The sequence below is a fragment of the Trifolium pratense genome, linkage group LG7, assembly GCF_020283565.1.
Source record: "Trifolium pratense cultivar HEN17-A07 linkage group LG7, ARS_RC_1.1, whole genome shotgun sequence".
NCBI classification, from domain to species: domain Eukaryota; kingdom Viridiplantae; phylum Streptophyta; class Magnoliopsida; order Fabales; family Fabaceae; genus Trifolium; species Trifolium pratense.
The window spans coordinates 42,534,674-42,556,318 of record NC_060065.1 but is presented as its reverse complement, the minus strand read 5'-3'; the positions used below and the strand labels follow the sequence as shown (position 1 = coordinate 42,556,318).

The window sequence follows — 21,645 nt, the reverse complement described above, 5'->3', positions numbered from 1 at the left end:
ATGACGCGTGGATAGCTTACGTGTAATGCTCAGGTTAAAAGTTGTGTCAACTTTTCTTTTGCAAACACACACTCTCCTCTTATACTCGCCTCTCTCACGATGAGTGACCAGTTGACTGCGTCATACGCAAGACAATGCATAATTTTAATGATAAATATTTTTAATTGTATAATAGTAAAAATTATAAAAATATGATATTTTGAAAATACTTATCGAGAAGAATCCAACAACATCTTATATATTAGTGTATGTTTTTATTTATTAGTAGAAAAATAGGATCAAAGTAAGATATGTGAATAGTGTATATAGTCAAATGGTTCACTCATTTTGGGACTGGAGGGAGTAGTAATCTATTCATTTTTATTTATTTTTTGCTTTCACTACCAGTTTAATCTCGTTCAGCGATCAGATCATTCGGTTGGCGGGTATAACGGATAAGTTATTACGGGTTAGAATGAAACTTTATTTACATCTAAAATTTCATTATCCAAAAATTTCTAATATTTTCAAATAGTTTAATACCTTGTACACAATGCAACAAATGATATTAAGAACTAAATGAAAAAACAAAAAATGAGATATTTACTTTGTTTCAAATTTGTAAATCTAAAGACAATAATAGATCAAATATAAAAGAAATAGAATATATTAGAATATCTTTCACACCTCATTCATCAACATATTATAAGCTTGTAAAATACAACATTTCAAAGATGGATAAAACAACAAAGCAAAGAATATATGAGATTGAGAGAGGGAGAGAAGAAAAAAAATTAATTTGCATCTTAATGGTTTTTCGGTCGGTTTCGATTACCAAGAGATATAATATTTTAGAGACCCACACCCGCCCGTATGCAATCGTTCACAACTGTTAACTCGATACCCGACATGTACCCGACCAAATGCTTCAATGTATTGTTAGTTATATTGGTTTCGAGTCGTGTTGCGGGTTTGTGCTCAACCTTAATAAAAGGGAATAATTATAAGAAAATATCGTAGATAATTTAAAGTTTGTGTATTTAGACTATAATATGAATTAGACTTTGCAAACATATTAAATTGAAGATTGTTTTAAGAAAAAAGAATAATAAGGTTTCGATTCAATTGAACCTCAAAGAGAACGAGGGGCAAAGCTTATTGTGTTGCGCAAGAAGAGACATATGTGGTTCCGCCGCCGCAAGAATAGAGAGAGATGACAGAGAGGCGGCAGTGGCGCAGCCGTGACAGACAAAGACGGTGGAGGGCGGAGAGGGCAGAAGAAGAACACAATGAAAAGAAACAAGCCCAGACACGCACAGGGAATATTGAAGGATGCACACATGGGTATTGAGAATCTGTGACATGACTAATTTTAACAGTTTAAATTTCAACCCTTCATTTTAATCAAATGCTTAATATTCATTCTTATCATTCTCATATATAAACATCATTCTCATATGATATGTCCTCAATATATATATAGGGTTTTGCTAACGTACACCCACTTATTTTTTAGAAGGTGTGTATTAGCAAGTCATAACTAAAAAGTGGTAACATACACCTTGAGGTGCATGTTGCTAAAACACTCCTTCTAAAAAATAAGTGGGTGTACGTTAGCAACTCCTATAAGCATTTGCTAGAATACACCTACTAAAGGTGTGTTTTAGCAACTAATAACTAAAAAGTGATTAAATACACCCTAAGGTGTACGTTGCTAATGCACACCTTCATAAAAATGGGTGGGTGTGTTATAGCAAATCCCATATATATATATATATATATATATATATATATATATATATATATATATATATATATATATATATATATATATATATATATATATATATATATATAAAATCTTTACACCTACCATCTCTAACATAAGTCATTATACTAGAATTTAACCCTAACATAGTTAAAGGTTTAAAGGCTATTTGGATTAATCCAATATGGATAAAATTATATCCCTTAAAAGGGAGTAAATCTGCTTTACTTAATAATTTTATAGTCTTGGTATTACCAGTAACTTGAATTGTTCGCTCAACTGTTTTAACAGCATAACGAGATAATAGGTCAAAGGTTCCAAATTTATAAATTTGTTTAGAAGGGACAGAAGGAATAGTCCATCTGTTTAATTTTTCCAAATTTTTTGGATATTCTATAGAATCTTCATTCTTTATATTATTCTGATTATCATCATAATCTTCAGAGTCGTTCATAAAATAAACAAGGGTTGTTATGACTGGCAGGATAGTAAATTTGTCTGATGAAATTACCAATAAAATTTTTTCAACAAATCTTTAGTCTTCTGAGCAAACGCAGATAGCGTTTAACTATCAACCCGAAGGGATAGACAGACCAAGTCTCAAATCTCAGAAGTTACATAGTTCTTAGGAAAAACAGGCAAAAGATCAACCAGCTCCTCTCCTGGGAAAACGGGATCAAGCCTTACACTAAGAAATATGTCAAGTTCAAAAGAACAAAGAAAATTGGTAAACTAAATTTTACTAATTTTTTCATCAGACCTAATTACTAAGCTGTCAAGCCATAACAAGAATTTAGCAACTAATTGTCATTACAATTAGTGAAGTGAATGAGATTGGGTTATACCTGGATCGTTCAGTATGGAAAAGGCTCTGATACCACTCAAAGGGCTTCAAAGGACTCTGAAGGTCAAAATATATGCGTATAAATATAGCGGAATGGTTAATACTTAAAGAAGAGCAGAGTAAAAGAGAGATTATAGAAAAACTTTTAAGTAATATATATCTTACAGTCTGCTTACAAATGAGGCAAAGGCCCCTATATATAGGAAAATAAGGGATCAATATTTGATCCGGTAAAGGCAACATTAACCTACAGCTGTCCAAACAAACGATAGTGGGATAATGCCGGGTGCTCAATGGGCCCCATCGTCACATCTGTCTCACTATTATACAATAAAGCATATAATAAAGCATAAAATTACAATTCACAAACGGACAACCGACATATTAATTTGTCGACTTTAATAAAGTTGATAAAGACATATTTGTCTTCTTTGGCCGACAACAAGGTTCAGCTAAATTATGATTAACCTTAATTCATCTTTATTGGCTCTTGTCTTTCTTGGTTTTTATTGACTGAATCATGGCATCCCAGAAATCTTCCTGGGTAGGTTCATCATCTGGCTAAGATTCTCCAGCTAATCCTTCAAACATATTTTGACCAACAGATCCCTGGGAAGAGGTAGACATATCATCTCCTCTTACTACTGTTGAGGGAAAAGTACTAAAAAACTGGTTTTTCATATGATCCAAAATTCTGACCATGACTTCTTCTTCTGATTCTTTAGGATATTTCCTTTGAAAGTAATCTTTTAAATCAGCCATAGAGTACTGGTAGTTATGTTCTTTTGTGCCTGTGGCTTTATCCTCATTGATAACAATTTTTACCCTGGATATTAAATCCTGAATATCTTCAGAACTCATCTTGGTCCACCATTTGTAGAAGAAATTTCTTTCTAAAATGGGGATATTAAATTTATCTTTGGATATAGTTACTGTCCATCTCCATATCCATGGAATTTGAAATTTAATGAAGAATAAACAGGGACATTGTCCTGTAATAAGTTTATTGGAAGCTATTTTTGATATTAAAGAGCTATTCTCACACCACGGAGTATATAATTCTCCTACTTCCTTAGGTAAGATTTCCAAAGAAGGACCAAATTTAATCCACCAATTAAAAAACCAATTTGGTATGAGTTTATCCACAATCTCTGGATTTACCGAGAAAAACCAAGAATGTTTGTTTTTCGGATTTTGATAATAAAAAGCTTGGGTAAAAGCCTGGATATAATCCCAATAATTAAAGTAGATGTATTTATCCTCAGCAATTTTTATTGCTTTTTCTCCGTTTGGATTTAGACCCCATTCTCTTGGTAATAATATTTTATTTATGTGACATTTACTAAAGTTTATAAAACTTTCTGGGTTATTATTCTGGTAATAATGTGTTATAGTTACTAATTCAGTAACTGTTAGCAAAATTTCTAAATTTGGCCTTGATTTGCCATAAAGTCCAGCATATCCTCTGGATTCTAGATATCTTGTTTTGATTGACCATCCGTCATTACGGGTTAATGACAAATCTTCGTCATCAATGTGAATTATTTTTTCAGTGACAGGATTTTCAAAATATTCGGATGTCTGTTCCTTGGATTCATTAACCATTATATCTTTGTAAGATATTATCTTTTTTGAAGATGAAGAAGGTTGGTCTTCCTTCTTAGGTGGGGCAGGCAATTGCCTGAGTTTTCCCACTGTGGTCCAATCCCCTATTAGGGAAATATTATATTCTTGGTAAGGCAACATATTGTTACATATATATATATATATATATATATATATATATATATATATATATATATATATATATATATATATATATATATATATATATATATATAGAACAATCTATGCCAAAAAACTAGTAATAAATCTATTTTAAAAACCCGGAATTCATATGAAATTTCATCATATTCATAAGTTTTTTGTCCTAAATAATTACAAGATTTTGTTTTTCATTCTTATAAAAAAGTGGCATATTTTCGTCCCACCAAAATTTTGATGCACGTATTTAAGTTTTCAAAAAATACATTTGTCAGCGAGATTTAATTTTATATTTTGTGGAACACATTTGTGTTTTGACAATTCAGAACTTGACTTTTTTAAAAAAATATCAGGAACTAATTTATTTATTCTTTGCAAAATTTGTGGGAGTAAGAGCAAAACTTGTGGGGTATGGAAGGAAAATTTTCAAAAACACTGAATCTTTTTTTTGATATTGAGTTGATTATCTTTTTATAGTTTGAACTTTAGGCCCAACTCGTTTATAGATTTTAATAGACTCAGACAAAAATTTATTTATTTTATTGAAACAAAGTTTATACTTTAATTTTCTTTTTAATTTTTTTTAGTTTAAAATTGCATAATAAATTTTATTTAACATTTTGCATAAAATTTGTTGTCAATAAAACATTTTACATAAAAGTTATATATAAGCTACCAAAAAAAGTTCTGTAAAAAAAAAGAAAGTGCAAAATGTCTCATGAACATAGCTTTGTAGAACCGGCGTAAAATACAAAAGACCATAATTCAAACTCCCAATTCTCCTCTTATAATTTATTTTAAGAAGTGAAGTTGATCACTAATGTAATTGACTAAAAAATGTGTTAAATAAAATTACATGATTATTTAGGTCAACTGAGCTATAATTTTTGTACTCCATCCGGTCCTTTTTATAAGAACACTTTGAGGAAAAAAATTGGTCATTTTTACAAGAAATTTTGATCAATTTTCAAATGTTTTAAATGTCTAATTTCACTTATGACCTTATTTATTATGAGAGAGAATATTAAAAATAAGTAAGTTAGTTGAATTAAGAGTAATTAAATAAAGGTATACATGAAAAATAAATAAATTTATAAGAGAATTAAATGAAAATAACTATGTACAATGTGCTTCATTGATTTGTGTAATTTTTTCAAAGTCTTCCTTATAAAAAGGATCGGAGGGAGTATTTTTAATCAAGTGAGTTTTAATTGTGTGCTAACATTAATTGATTAATGCCTGAGAAAAACATTAATTAATTGATTAAAAAATATAGTTTCCACATCACTTTCTTTGAATAGTTGATGTTAGTAAATTAATTAATTATTGTTGAAGTATAAAGTCAAAGTCTTACAGGTTTGTTAATTTATTTTTAAGTATAAACAAAGCTTGATAAGCTAATGACATCTACTGAAATACCAACACGTAGAATGTGATTAGATATAAATTATGGCATAAGAAAATTTTCATGACAAAAGCATGGTTGCTATTTTCTATAATTAATGTGTTATTTTCTTTGACCAATTAAATGCAAGTTGCTATTGCAACACGATTGATTGCACTATATTATATGTTGTCTCCGTCCCAAAATATAAAAAATATAAGAATCAGTTGACCACTGCACACACATCAATACATAATTTTGATTACGAATATTTTTAATTGTATATTAGTAAAAATTATAGAATTTTGATATTTTAAAAATATTCGTCGAAACAAATCAAACAAGATATTATATGATAATATTTATATTTATATATTTTTAGAAAAATACGGTCAAAACAAGATATATGAATAATGCATTTAGTCCAATGTGGCCTTATAAAATGGGACGGATAGAGTATTGAAGATGATATACACTCAACCATCTAATAAAAAAAGAAGTCAACCACATCGCCTCGCAAGTCAAATTATGTTGTGAATTCGTCTTAAAAATCACACCAATGAAAACTTGATATGTGGAGCAATAGAACGACAACCAAATAACAAGCGGAATAAGCAATAATAATAATAATAATAATAATAATCGATAAACGAGATAAATATATGCCAAAAAACTAGTAACAAATCTATTTTAAAATAAAACAAATCCAAGTCAGAGTGCCCTCCAAGAAAAGATATTTTTTCACAAAAAATCAATAAACCCGTGTATTTCTGCCTGAGACGCAGAAAATTTCGCCTGGGGCAGCAAAACAGAAACTTTTGCTTTTTGTTAGCAAGATTTCAAGACATATCCAATAAATTAGATGATTGATGTTTAGTTTAAATTATTGCTTGAGAAGAGAAACTTTTGCTTTTTGTTAGCACATTTGGTCATAGAAGACATGTTGTCTGAACAATACAATAAAAACATTTCTTTCCGAAACATATAAAAAACATTTTAACCAATCAAATGAAACTTACTAACCAATCAAATGAAACTTACTAATATTTAATAGGAGAATGTTAACTTGTGCCCTTAAGGCACATGTTAAGAAAGCAAAAATAGAAATTATTAAATGCTAATTTGTGTATTTTGACTTTTGAAGCATTAAAATTCTTGTATCATTAAATGTTGAATTTCTATTTTGGTATATCTTAACATGTGCCCTAAGGGCACATGTTAACAAGACCCTATTTAATATAACACCCTTTTGTTAGTGTTCTTTGTTAGAACAAAATAAGTTTGAAAAATAGTTTATTCAAAGTTTTCATGATAACCAATATTTAATACACACTAGTAGAAAAATGACTTTTGGTTTGGAGATACCACTACCGGTATGTGAATACCAGTAGTGAAATACATTTGACCAAAGGATTCCACTACTGATATTTTTAAAACGGTAGTGGAAAGTTCAGAGACAAGGGATTTCACTACCGGCTTTGCTAAATCCGTAGTGGAAAGTAGACACGGTGGCAATGTCGTAATTACGTACAAATTTGTTTTAATTATCTTCCACTACCGATCTAGGATTCAACGGTAGTGGAATCCTAATAGTGTTATTATTTTTTTCATATTCCCACTTTTCACTACCGATCTAGGATTCACCGGTAGTGGAATCCTAATAGTGTTATAATATTTTTCATATTGTCATTTTCATTCCCAATTTTCATACGCGTTCAATCTCCCTCCCACTGCAAACTCTCCATTCTCAATCGTCCCAAGTTCTTCCAAATCGTCCCAAGTTCTTCAAATCAAACACTCCAATTTCCCAATCATTCTCCAATCTCTCCATTCTCCATTCTCCATTCTCCATTCTCCATTCTCCAATCTCTCCAATTTCATTCGGTTTCATTCTCCAAACCCTAGAATGCTTGAATCGCCTCCAAATTTCTTCGTTTTTATTCGGTAAAGGTATGAATAAATCAAACTTCCTCCAAATTTCATTCGTTTTCGTTTTCATTCGTTTTCATTCTTGTTCATTCGTTTTCATTCGCTTGGGTTAGACATCATTTTTCGAGATTACGAGAGACCCGAGTAAGAAAATGATGATGAAAGGTAGAGGAATGGGTAGGAATAGGATTAATCCTGTTCAAACAATTTCAAGTCATATGGGTGATAAGGATAAGATTCAAGGTATTGATTTTGCTTATTGGTTAAAGATTGTTGTTACAAGTAAAGATTTTGTTGTTGTGAAAATGGATGTTGAAGGTACTGAGTTTCATTTGATACCTAAGTTGATTCAAACTGGTGCTATTTGTTTGATTGATGAGCTTTTTCTTGAGTGTCATTATAATAGATGGCAGAGATGTTGTTCTGGTCAGAGAAGTTCTAAGTTTCAGAAAAGTTATTCTGATTGTTTGGATTTGTTTACTGAACTTAGAGATATTGGTGTTCTTGTTCATCAATGGTGGTGATAATCCATAGTGTACAAACTTGTTTGTATAGGTTTTTTTTATACTAGGGTTTTATATGATTAAATTGATTCTTTTGTAGATTCTTTTTTAGTCAATTGCAGAGTTTAATGAATGAAAGATTTTGTTTATTCTATTGCATTTAAATAATAGTTATTGAAACTCAAGCTATAAAGCGCCGACACAAACATGAACGCCGAATGTGACATAAATACGGACACTAGATACATCTTCAATATAAAGTATCGGTGCTACATAACTCAAGCGTTTGAAAAGAAGCATATTTGGTACTCCAGCAGGCCTCTGGTATGTTATCGTTTATTTGATGAATCTGTCAATTCTATAATAGGCGTTTTTACTAATATGTGTTTGTGGGAACCATGGGAAATAATGGATCTGCTAGTTTATGTAATATATCTTTAACCCTGCACCCATTTAAAGTAGGGAAAAATGTGCAAAAGTGAAGTAATTAAGTAAATGTTTCATGTAGAATCACATTCATATTCATTAAGCAAAATGGAAGTCATGTTCTTCATCTGGTCGGCTTGTAATATGATTGTTGGTGTAAATAATGTCAATATGGTAAACAATATTCCATGTTTATTTTGCAGATCCTGCTGCAAGTGTTGATCTAGCCGTGGTGTTAATGCAAGAAGGATTAGCCCATATCCTCCTTGTTGGTAGAAGGTACTATATTAGTAACATTCATTAAATAGGTTTCACTTATCATTTTTATATTAAGATTAAGATGACCATTCGATAGAGTAGTAGGATTGTTGGTGTCGGGTGTGTTTGATTTCTGTGTGGAACCACATACCACATGTATATTAAATACTGGTTCTTCTTGTTGATGTATTTATTCATCATCTTATGACTGACATAACAGTATGACTGTTACTCGTTCACGGATAAAAGCTTCAATTCCTCGCAAGCATGGGGCTGCAATTGCTGGTTTTGAGAAAGTATGTTCTCTCTGTCTGCCTCTCTTTTAAAATGATAATAGTTACATACTGCTGTGAATGAATTCTATAACATGACTGTTCCAATTCTAAATCATCGTCCTCCTTTTTGTAGGCTTTGAATAAGTTCTTTGAGAATGTTTTGCAGGTAAATTCTTCCCGAGTACTGGTATTTCTCATGCTTAGCATTTATTCTCATTCGTGATATATATATATATATATATATATATATATATATATATATATATATATATATATATATATAGTTTGTTCAATTTAAAGAATATGTGCTAGTGATCTGCTGCGAGTTTGTATACTCAAATCTTTATAAGCTTATTTGTGCTGCACTAGATATAACTTATAAGTTGCCTGCACATTCTTTATTCACCAGTGTTAAATATATTTATTCTTTAGTCCAACAAAATTGAGAAAGGGGCACGCACAAGTTTAATTGATCCTGCTGATCTTTTTGGGCTTCTTCTTTCTTAGTGAGCATTTACAATTTGATACCACATATACATTTCTTAATGACAATGATATCCATGCATAAGCTCGGACGGATTTGGTATAGTTTAGTGTGTTTGTTATGCTTATTATTTATCTTATGTCTCTATTTCTGTTACAGGATCAGTTTCATCGTCACTTATTTTTGGAGGCAGAAAGAAGACAGCTGCGACCTATTATTGAAAACAAATCACGCATCATTCTCGCACACACAAGCTCATGATACAAGTATGGTTGCTTTCTTCATTGCATCTTCTCTTCTCCTCTCTATTCCTATGTTTATATGAGTTTAAGAAAGCCTTGTTAGGTAACTAGCCTTAAGTAACATGAAAATTATAGTTGATTATATGAAAACCTTGTGACTTTTTATTGTTGTAAGTTGTAACCCATAATTTTCCAGTATTTTAACACTTGATTCTACTCAAGTTGTACCGTTCCTTTTAGGCTGGCGTTTAAATTATGTTTTGTAGTTGTATCTGCTCTATATAGACATTTTAAGTGAATGCCAAATTTCTTACCCGTAGTGGAATCCCCATGATTTATATTAAAAAAAATTTGAAACCATACATACCACTACTGTTCTAGAGTTTTGATTTTTCATATTAATATGCAGGCACAGGAAGCTACAAAAAAACGAAAAAAAAAAAAAAAAAAAACTAACATACCACTACTGATATTTATAACAATCAGTAGTGAAAACTAACATACCACTACGGGTATTTGTAATTACCCGTAGTGGAATCCTCAATTCTAAAAAAAAAAATGGAATAGCATACATACCACTACCGGTATTTACAAATACCGGTAGTGGAATCCCAGATTCTAAAAAAAAAAAAAATGAAAACCATACATACCACTACCGGTATTTGTAAATACCGGTAGTGGAATCCCAGACTCTAAAAAAAAAAAAATGAAAACTATACATACCACTACCGGTATTTACAAATACCGGTAGTGGAATCCCAGACTCTAAAAAAAAAAAAATGAAAACCATACATACCACTACGGATATTGAAAATACCCGTAGTGGAATCTCATACATACCACTACCGGTATTTGTAAAAACCGTCGTGGAATCCTCATAAATTTAATTAATAATACAGTAGAAACCTGACATACCACGACGGGTATAAAAAGACCCGTCGTGGAAAGTATTGACTTACAACGACGAGTGTGTTTACTACCGGCCGCGGCCAGTAGTGGAATCCCTATTTGGCCGGTAGTGGAATCCCCTTTCTGCACTAGTGACAATAAAAAAATAATTTATCTAGCTAACTGTGTGTAGGTGTCTAAATATATATAAAAAAGAATTTTAACTAGAGTGGAATTTAGTGTAAAGGGGTGATTTGTGACTTTCACCAATAAAGTTGTGTGTGGCGGCCGGTGTCTATGTTCATTTGGTTGGAGGGGCTGTGGCTGATATCAAGTTGGGGGAAGTGAAGTTGTGTCTATTTTCTTCTCTTTCAACTTAGTTTGCAAAGGAAAGAAATTAAGGTGTATAATTATTTGGTTAACAAATAAAATATCTATTACTTTTTTTTCACCCTTATAAAAAAAAATAGTAGTATAGTCAATGTGTCCATTTTATGTATAAACATACCTAATATACCTTTTAAATATTTGTATAGTTCTAATCTAATCTTGATTTATCATATTTCAAGATATTTGTTGCCGTGATCTTAGCTCAGTTGGTAGGGAATAAGGATATTACACTGTATGTGCAAAAGCCCTATGTTCGAACCCGGAACACTCCACTTATTTATCTTTAAGGTGAATTTTCTAGCAACTAAATTACTTGACCAAAATATTTCAAGACATTTAGCGACAATTTATGTTTTACTTGAAAAAGAAGTAATAAATGTATATCTACTATTTTTTTTTTAACGGCAAAATAATATATATACTGTATTTAATAAAGAGAATTGGGAAAATCTAGTAATTTGAAAATGACTTATATGCAAGAATGATTTTTTGTTAAATGGATGCTTATATTGAGAGAGAGGGAGTATTTTACAACTATTTATAAAAGAAAGATAAATTATACAACGAACTTATTTATAAAAAACTGCTGAATTCATTACAGAAAAAAAAAATCCAAAGCTGAAGGCGTAACTAACTAATGAGACAATGCTTGAGCCAAATAAATAAATTAATTAATTAAACACACGATGCATGAGGCAGGAATGAAACATAGCACATGACATTATGTTTCCATAGTTTAATTATCACAAAACAGAAATAAGTACTTTTTTTTTAGAAAAAAATCTCTCTAGATCAAAGATTTTTATTCACATGTAGTAACTTAATTTATTGTAAATAATATGATGATTAATTAGAGAAAGGACATGCTGAAGATTTGGTGCTATCTCCATTTGATAGAAGGCCTCCAAACAACTCTCCTGGATCATAGTAAATCTCAACTTCTTCAACCTTCAAAGAGTCATCCACCTATGTTAAAAAAATTATTATTCATTAGTCATGATAGTGATATATACTTTAAAAATGGTGATAAAAAGTATTTTCCATAAGGTAGAGTAAGGGGAAAAAAAATAACTCATAGGGTAGAGTAAAATGGATGATAATAAAAAAGGGTAGAGTAAAATGGATGACAATTAAATAATCAAAAGTAGAGGGATTAAAAAAATCAACAAACTAAAGAGCTCAAGTTGCTGAGTTCGATCCTCAGTTTCATAGTTAAAACAAAAAAACAAAAATAGCTCACACAAAGTTCTTAGAAATGAAGATTTATAAGTTTAAAAACCTGGTTATTTGTGTTTGTATAATAATATGATCTCATTTGATTCTTTTAGCATGTATTTGATTTTACGGCTGTAAAATAATTTTGAATAAATTTTGAATTTGATTGTGCGATGACAAAATTTGACATTATCTTTTTTTATAATAAAATTGATAAATGGTAATTCTTCGATATACATTTTATTTAGATATGTATCATAGTGTAGTTTACTATTGACAAAAGTCCAAAAAAAAATCATAAAGAAAGTAATTTATATTATAGACCAGATAAAATCTAAAAATTTATTTATTTCTTATACGTAAAAACAAAGGAAGGAACAAATATTATACTCCCTTCGGTCCTAATTATAAAAAGATATTCACTTTTTAGATACATTGAAAGTTTGATGTATCTAGTCTGTATTATTGTCTAGATACATCAAATTTTGAATTAGGACTAGAGGGAGTATATAATAGGTAGTAGGTTCGTCAAAGTTACGGTGAATACAAAAAAAAAAATCACTTTTATACCTTGAGAGTTCCCAAACCAGAGAATTGGACTATCTTTCCGGTAGGTGCATGTCCCTTGAAAGGACCTTCAAAGAATCCCCAATGCCTAAACTTGAAAGCAATTTCAGGTGGTCCTGTGAAAACTTTAATCACTTCCCATGCAAATCCTCTTGGAAAAGCCGATTTGAATGCTTCATGAGATGATTCAAAAGTCTCTTCATTTGCCTTGTATGGCTTGAAATTATCTGGAAGAGAACTTTTCAATAATGCATTATAACTTCCTAAGCTTAGAGTTTCTTCTGCAGTTAATCCCTCCCTACCTACAAATGGAATTGAAGGTGTTAAGAATTTTGATTATATTCGTTACCCGAAAAAATATACAAAATACAATTGATCTCAAATTTTGACATTTTTTACGAAGAAATTAATTCGATACATGTTTCATGTTTTTCTGGTCTCTAATTTTTTAGTTGATAAGTTTTTCTACAAAATACAATTGATCTCAGATATTGACATTTTTAGCGAAGAAATTAATTAGATACATGTTTCATGTTTTTTTCGTCTCAAATTTTTCATGTTGATTTAAGTTTTTCTACAAAATACAATCGATCTTAGATTTCTACATTTTTTACGACAACATTAATGGAATACATGCTTCATGTTTTTATAGTCTCTAATTGTTCAGAGTTAATTTACTTTTTTCTAATAATTGATATTGCTTATTTTTTTAATTGTAGAAGGAGAAATTTTTATTAATTAAAATAATACTAATGATCATTTTATAACTATCTCTGCCGTAATTTGAACTCGATACCTAATAATATAACAACAGGATTGTCTGATTGTCTTGTAAAAATTGCTAATAGGATTGATGATGTAATCATGAAACAAATTCATAAAAGCAAAGTAGTTAACAAATTCTCATGGTACCAAACAAAAGTTCCAATCATTCAACATCTTACCATTAACAAAGAACTTGAATTTTTCAGGCACAATAGTTTTGAAGTCTTGCAAACGGATCTTGTGTGTGAGCTCCATCTCCCAAGACTTAATAGCATTTTGCACTATCTCCTCCAATGATCCCTCTGGCCATTCCTACAAAAATTAATACAAACTTAATAAGAAATAATAAAAAATTGAGTGATAAAGAGTTCAGACGTTCGATTCCACTCCAACATAATTTTTGTTATTTAAAATAAACAAAATAAAATTGATCGACAAATTAAATAACATGATACAATTAATTTAGAAAAAATATTGATAGAATTGAATATTCGTGTCATTAACCTATACGACAGGAATATTAAATTCTATCATGGCGGTAAAAAAAAAATCATGGATCAATAAGATTAAGTTGGTTCATTACTTTGGTTCTTCCTTCTTCAAAAAGTTGGTTGACAAGACCATAGGTGGGAGGGCCACCATGTCTCCACTTGATGTTCTCAGCTTCATCATGCAAAATTGATCTATACTTGTCTTTTGCAACTACGTTAGCCATGTCTTAAACTTATGCGAAAACTGTAGGCAAACTAACATTTATTTATAGGTGTAAAGGAAAATGGCCATCACATGTCATATATTTTTAATTCTCAAGATAAGATTGGTTTTCCATGTATTCAAGAAATATAAATATTTTTTTTAATGCATGGTTGAAAAGTATATAAAAAAAAATAGTACTATGATGATAATATTTTTCTTTTTGAAATAGTACTATTATGATAATTAAAAGACATAGGAATGGAATCTTTAATCAATATTTTTTTAGCGTATTAAACTACAATAATAATTAGAGTCTTTGACATTCAAGCGGATGCATAAAATGTCTCCATATAGTTTCGGAGAAATTCTTGAGTGAACACTCTCATCTAAGAATTTTTCTATTTTCTGAATCACAATAATAAAATTTATTGAATAGCTAAAAACACATCTTTTTGGATATGCATCACAGAATTTAGTGGGTTGTTTTTCCATACATGATTGGGCTCATTAGCGCCCATTTAGATAAATCATGCGCAAGCGAGGAAGGATAGGAATGTCAACAATGTTAAGATGTCTATCCATACATTGATGTCTAGATGTTCTTTAATTTATGAAAAAAAATTCCAAATTTCCAATCCGTGAAGGAATGAAAAACGTGTAAGTCAAACATTATGGTTACTCATTTTCTTTGTTCACAATGCAATTGACTGTACAAGGTTGAAAATGAAATTTCTCTCAATGTTAGTATTCTCCTATTTTCAAGAGAGAGTATAATTGCATCAGCTCCAAATTAAGCTTTCATCGTCCCATCACAGGAGCATTCCTAACCGAGAACGTAGGGTTCTTGCGATCAGTTTTTTTTTTATCTTAATCTTACATTCGTGGAGAACAATGAGCGCTTTTGAGTACAAACTCCATAATTTGTATATATATATATATATATATATATATATATATATATATATATATATATATATATATATATATATATATATATATATGATATATCTATATCTTGAAAACTCTATTGTTCCGAGATGTCCAAAAAATGTATGTTGTAATTAATTGCTATTATTTCCATATTCTTCTAGAATCACCTTACGTTAGTAATCCAATCCGGAAAATTTGTTTTTGATCTATTAGAGAACTTATTGATAGAGAACATTTTTTTTTTTACAATGAACTGAGAATCGAACCCAGGACCTATAGCGTACTACCCAAACACCTCACTACTAGACTAAATCTAGTGACTTTGATAGAGAACTTAAGTTAGCTGGAATTTGCAATATTTGATTAGCTTCAAATGGTATGAAACGATCGGTAATTGCACTAGTATTCCAGCAGCCGTTGTATCTATCGTGGTCAAATCTTTGAGAAGGTGGTATCTATTGGCTTTTTGGTCCAAACTTTATATATTTTCTAATTTTATATAGATGATGTCAATGAGTAAATTATTCTCAGTAGAAATTGAACTCAGAACAAACACTTTTTACCCCTACATTATTTAAAAATTTCCTTTTACCATTGTCTTAGTTTTTATAATTTGAGTTGTCAGAATCTATGAAGTGCGAGAATATATTTAGGATATTGTATTTGATTGACATTTTAAAAGATTTTTAAGAATAAAAATAAAAATTGTGGTATTGAATCAAGATTTTTAAGGAATGTATATAATTTCTATGATATATTCAAATAGGATTTGCAAGAATTTTTAAAGGGTAGAACAATATTCAAAAATTGTCTCTTGATATTCAAAAATCTACAAATTTTGTTGATTTGTTTTTTTTTTTTTTGACAAGTGGACTGAGCCGACCTGATTGACAAACGTCTACGCTTTAACAAACTTGACGTCTGGTGGACTGTGGATTGATATGGAGACCATACCATATAATTATATTATACTTTGACCATCCATGTCATCGTGAGCTCCACCTCCGCAAGCCTAGCTCAACGTTATTTTGAGCTCCACTTCCACATGCCTAGCTCAACTTCATTATGAGCTCCACTTCAACAGGCCTAGCTTAATTTCACCTTGAGCTCCACTTCTGTAGAGCTTCGGATGAGCTCCACTTCAGCAGGTCTAGCTCAACTTCATCATGAGCTCCACTTCCGAAGGTCTAGCTCAGCTTCATTATGAGCTCCACTTCAGCAGATCTAGCTCAACTTCATCATGAGCTCCACTTCCACAGGCCTAGCTCAACTTCATCACGAGCTCCACCTTCAGCATGTTTAGCTCACCTCAGGTTATGGTGAACCCAACCTCCATCATGACAAGCTCAACATGATCATTTAGGTCTAGCTAAGTTTAAAGTAATGTGTCTCATATCAAGGAACATAGTGACGTGAGCTACGCAGCTCCACCTGATTTGCATGAACGAGTCACGTGAGCTACACGTGCTTTAACTCCATGTGTCTTGTACGGACGAGCTGCTTATGGATCTCAGTGTTATAGCTTATTGGGCCTAGCCACCTCAACCCAAAACAAGGCCCATTAGGTCAAGGAATTTTGCACTATAAAAGGAGACACTTAGAAGGAAAAAAGAGAGATCTATTCTAGGTTAAAAACAATATATTGTAATAGTCGTTCTCTTGAGTGCTCTAGAATTCTCTAGGACAGCTCACCTCTTGTATTAATCTTATGTTTACATACGTGAACAACAAGTTTGTTGAATTGTTTCAAAAGCAAGATTTTGTAACAATTTTAGAGAAGTTTTAAGAGAAAGATTTCGAGAGTTCGGAGAATTTGTAGGCTAGGGGTAAAAGTTGGGGGTAGGAATTGAAATAAAATTTTTCCCACATGAAAAGGTATTCACAAACATATAAGGATTCTCTATTTTTAGAGATGCAAAATCACATATATTTTTTCTTCATATTTCTCATTATTATTTTTATATGAAAATCACCAAAAGATATAAAATCCAAAGGTAGAGAATCCAATTTCCATAGATCCCGGATCTCTAGGAATAGGACTGACACAACACCATTAATCGAACGAGTCGGGATGAGAATCTCACATGGTGCCTTTTGTTCCTTTGATGGACATGCCAGCTCCTTTCCTTCTTGATATCGCTGATGCACCTTTAAGAAAGAATTATCGTTCTAGTTCCTATTAGCTGGTAGAGTATGAACTACGATCGATGAGATTGGTACAACCATGAACACACGATGAGTTTATTGTGTAACTACTGGTATAATTCTAATCGGATTTAGATCTTCTTCAATACTTCTTCGTAGCTCAATCAACTAGTATTAAATTATAAAAAGGAGAGAGGGCTGCACATAAAAAACTGGAGAGATCCAAATATACCGTATATATATATTTTAAAAAAGGCTGATATTGTTTAATTATAATTTAAGATAAAATAAAAATCATTTTCAGCTATGCTTCAGCTGAACCAAACAAACGTACACGCTGCATTAATTAAACACAAGATGCAGCAGCCAGGAGAGAAACATAACATATGTGTCCATAGTTTATCACAAAACATGAGTAGTGTTTTTCTTAAAAATTCTCTCTGCCCCCATTGATTGATTCTAGTAATACAGCTAGATCAAAGGTTTTATTCACATGTAGTAACTTAATTTATTGTAAATAACTGATGATTAATTGTAGAAAGGGCATGCTGAAGATTTTGTGTTATTATCTCCACCTAATAGAAGTCTTCCAAACAACTCTCCTGGATCATAGTAAATCTCCACCTTTTCAATCTTCAAAGTGTCATCCACCTATGTTAAATAATTATTGCTCATTAGTCATGATAGTGATATATAAATTCTCAAAATGTAGAGGGTGTTAAAAATTTGTTTCTATGTTGAAAAGTTTGTTTTCTCTATATAAAAATATTATTGCTCATTTTAGTCATGATGGATCCATCGTAGCTACGATATGTGTATTGTTTGCTTGATCAGCACGCAGACTTGGTGGCCAAGTTTTCCCTTCATCGTGGCCACGATGTATCCCATCGTAGCCACGATAGCGTCCATAATTAGATTTTTGCTTCAACACGAAAGTTGTAGATCTTTGTCTTAGCTCGCATGGTCACATGACGCTATCCGACACTCGTAGCTCCAGTTATCGCGTTTTTGGTGCGATGTGATATTTCTTCATTTTTCATCTTGTGCATCGTACCCATCGTGCCCACGGTGATTCACATATTTCTCATCGTGGCCACGATGCGATCCATCGTGCTACGATGGATTGATTTGTTATGATCTTTTAACCACCTTCTCATCGTGCTACGATGGTCATCCATCGTGGTGCGATGGATTCTTCAATTTCTTCCTTTTTTTGCCGTTTTCATGCTTTTTCCACTTTTCTTGATTCTTGGACAAGTAACTCCGTAACTTTAGGTATTTGCTTGCATTTGGTCTTTAATTGCTACTTTTTATTCTAAAATAGTACTAAAAACATTATATAATTGACTGTCATCAGGGATATTTATTTTATTTTTATAATTTTTTAAAGGGTAAATAGGGTTTTACCCCCCTGCAAAATAGGCCAATTTTGCGTTACCCCCCTGCAAAATTTTTTTTTGTGATTACCCCCCTGTAAAATGAAGATTCCATCATTTACCCCCCTCAGTCGACAACATGGATGTTGACTTGACAAAATTGATGACGTGGGATGCATGTGTGGCTTTTTTCATTCATTTTTTATTAAAGTTTTTGTGCCACGTAGATAAATAACTTAATATAATTATTAATTTTTCAAAAAGAAAAAGAAATTAAAAAAAATTGTTAATGGAATTTATTTATAAACATTGTTGTTCTTCTTCTCGGTGTAATCACAAATCAAATCCCACACAATCAACAAAATCTTCTTACCCAAATTTCTCTCAAATTTCACATCTTATTAACAACCCTAAATTATTTATCTTCTATAATCACAACTATTGAAGAAGATGAACCTTCAACCCCAATTACTATCGTTTTTTTCTTTTTTTTTTTCAGTTTTTTTTAATTAAAAAAATAATAATTATACATTCATTAATGAATTGACAATAAAAAAATAAATATAAAATAAATTAATTCCACTTGTACGTGCCACGTCATCATTTTTGTCCAGTCAGCATCCATGTTATCGACTGAGGGGGGTAAATGATGGAATCTTCATTTTACAGGGGGGTAATCACAAAAAAAAAATTTGCAGGGAGTAACGCAAAACTGGCCTATTTTGCAGGGGGTAAAACCCTATTTACCCTTTTTTAAATGACATAGAAAATAAAATAATAAGTTTTTATCCTATATACATTGTCTCGTCGCCCTTTGATTTATCAGCTAATTACTCTGAAATTTTGGAGAAATATATTTTCGTAGTTAGAATAAAGGATGAAAATTGTAAATCAGTAAATGAAGGGGAAAAAATGAATTATAGCCAATTTAAAAAGAAATACAAATTAAGGCATGGTTTTGAAATTTTGATTTTTCCAACTAACTAAAATTTTGAATTGCTCAAAGAATCAAAAAAATATTATCAAAATTCACAAGTGTACAATAAGTTGTTTTGTTTTTCATTTTATTTCAATTTTAAAATTAATGTGGAGTAGAGGTATAAGAAGATTTTTGAATTTTTTCTTTTCAGGTTTCAGAAGCCCAAACTACCCAACTCTGTTGATAGTGTGGTCTTTAGTTGCCCATTGTCAACACATCATTATATTGTGTCAATCGGTATATAAATAAACTTGTAAGCAATAGTGTTATATTATAACTAGAAATAATCAACCAAGAGGAAACAAATGTCATAAAATGTTGTCAATATTTTTTTTTTAAAACTACAGCTAATATTACATTGGATACTTTTTTTTTCATAAACATTCCTTAAGAGTTTTAACATTGGTGCATGTCCAAGGCAGAAATCGAACTCCCAAGACCTTGATTAAACTAAAAGAGATATATGTTATTTCATATAAATGTTCTTGGTTTATTTCATATAAATGTTCTTGGTTAATTATTTTTTTTTTTGAATAACATTACATTAAAAATGTTAAATAGTAGTGTCAAATTAAATTTGCTAAAATTAATTTGTATTTCAGACTAAACTATGACTCATCCAAAAAGAATTCCTCACATGAGATCCATCAACACATGTGTATCATTCTTATGAGAATAATCACCGTATAATAGAGATCGACGATCCACCAATCACAATTAGATCAATCTCTCAACAGAATCTTACTTACATCATCTCTCTCTATTAGAGGGGAAATGATCCCTCTCCCACGTGCTTTTCACGGGAGAGAATGAAGTTTCAATTTTAGTCAGCCATTCAATAGTTTTTTAATATCATGACCCCTTGCAGCAAAAAAAAATGTGGCTGGAATTTAATTAGATAGATAATTTACACTTTATCTTACGTTGTTTTGTGCAGTACTTACATTTTTTAGATCAAACAGATCTTGTGATTAACTATAGAAAATAACACAAATATCATGTTTTGGTGTAGCTTTTTCTATTATAGTGTTTTTCTGATGAGTTCAAATTACCTATCTGATCGAACCCGACCCTAATAAACAGTCCAAACCTAGAATAAGGACAGCTAGATCAGTACGACTTAAACTGATCCGGCTGCGGGTACCCAAATCACACGGGTAGATCGGTTTTGAGTTGGTGATGCGGTTAGAACTTAGGACTTTAAAAACATGAGTGAAACCCAACTTAAAATACTAATGTAATAGGTAGGAGAAAATGATAACTTAAATATATTAAACACTTAATACGCATTACTTAATGATATTTTGCTAATAAAAGGTGTTACATATAAAGCAACCAAAAAGTTTCACGAGCCATACTATTAATATTCTTCATTTTCATATTTGTTCAACACTCACTAGTCACTAGCACTAGTAGAAAAATGACTTTTGGTTTGGAGATACCACTACCGGTATGTGAATACCAGTAGTGAAATACATTTGACCAAAGGATTCCACTACTGATATTTTTAAAACGGTAGTGGAAAGTTCAGAGACAAGGGATTTCACTACCGGCTTTGCTAAATCCGTAGTGGAAAGTAGACACGGTGGCAATGTCGTAATTACGTACAAATTTGTTTTAATTATCTTCCACTACCGATCTAGGATTCACCGGTAGTGGAATCCTAATAGTGTTATTATTTTTTTCATATTCCCACTTTTCACTACCGATCTAGGATTCACCGGTAGTGGAATCCTAATAGTGTTATTATATTTTTCATATTGTCATTTTCATTCCCAATTTTCATACGCGTTCAATCTCCCTCCCACTGCAAACTCTCCATTCTCAATCGTCCCAAG

General features: G+C 31.2%; 2 protein-coding genes across 3 annotated transcripts; one reads left to right on the top strand and one right to left on the bottom strand.

Moving 5' to 3' along the window:
* The first annotated feature begins 8,486 nt into the window (after positions 1-8,486).
* LOC123895046 (protein PELOTA 1-like) lies at positions 8,487-10,180 on the top strand. Its single transcript, XM_045945237.1, has 4 exons — positions 8,487-8,876; positions 9,076-9,151; positions 9,264-9,296; positions 9,774-10,180. The coding sequence occupies exons 1-4, from the start codon at positions 8,836-8,838 to the stop codon at positions 9,873-9,875; spliced, it is 252 nt and encodes an 83-aa protein (XP_045801193.1). The 5' UTR covers positions 8,487-8,835; the 3' UTR covers positions 9,876-10,180.
* Positions 10,181-11,638: 1,458 nt separating this feature from the next.
* On the bottom strand, positions 11,639-14,441 carry LOC123895045 (pathogen-related protein-like). 2 transcript variants are annotated; one of them, XM_045945236.1, is made up of 4 exons: positions 14,265-14,441; positions 13,861-13,945; positions 12,920-13,218; positions 11,639-12,100 (listed from the first exon to the last, which is right to left on the bottom strand). In XM_045945236.1, the coding sequence occupies exons 1-4, from the start codon at positions 14,394-14,396 to the stop codon at positions 11,981-11,983; spliced, it is 636 nt and encodes a 211-aa protein (XP_045801192.1). In that variant the 5' UTR covers positions 14,397-14,441; the 3' UTR covers positions 11,639-11,980. The 2 variants fall into 2 exon arrangements, with proteins under 2 accessions (XP_045801192.1, XP_045801190.1); XM_045945234.1 differs by having other exon boundaries at positions 13,861-13,993; positions 14,265-14,436.
* Positions 14,442-21,645: the final 7,204 nt, after the last annotated feature.

What these genes read in the sequence shown, in the direction of transcription:
- LOC123895046 (XM_045945237.1), top strand. Translation starts at nt 8,836, where the DNA reads ATGCAAGAAGGATTAGCCCATATCCTCCTTGTTGGTAGAAG. An exon ending in CAATTGCTGGTTTTGAGAAA is followed by an intron (nt 9,152 to 9,263) that starts GTATGTTCTCTC and finishes TCCTTTTTGTAG; the next exon opens with GCTTTGAATAAGTTCTTTGA. An exon ending in TCTTTGAGAATGTTTTGCAG is followed by an intron (nt 9,297 to 9,773) that starts GTAAATTCTTCC and finishes TTTCTGTTACAG; the next exon opens with GATCAGTTTCATCGTCACTT.
- LOC123895045 (XM_045945234.1), bottom strand. Translation starts at nt 14,396, where the DNA reads ATGGCTAACGTAGTTGCAAAAGACAAGTATAGATCAATTTTGCATGAT. An exon ending in ATTCAAGTTCTTTGTTAATG is followed by an intron (nt 13,219 to 13,860) that starts GTAAGATGTTGA and finishes TTCCATTTGTAG; the next exon opens with GTAGGGAGGGATTAACTGCA. An exon ending in CTGGTTTGGGAACTCTCAAG is followed by an intron (nt 12,101 to 12,919) that starts GTATAAAAGTGA and finishes TTTTTAACATAG; the next exon opens with GTGGATGACTCTTTGAAGGT.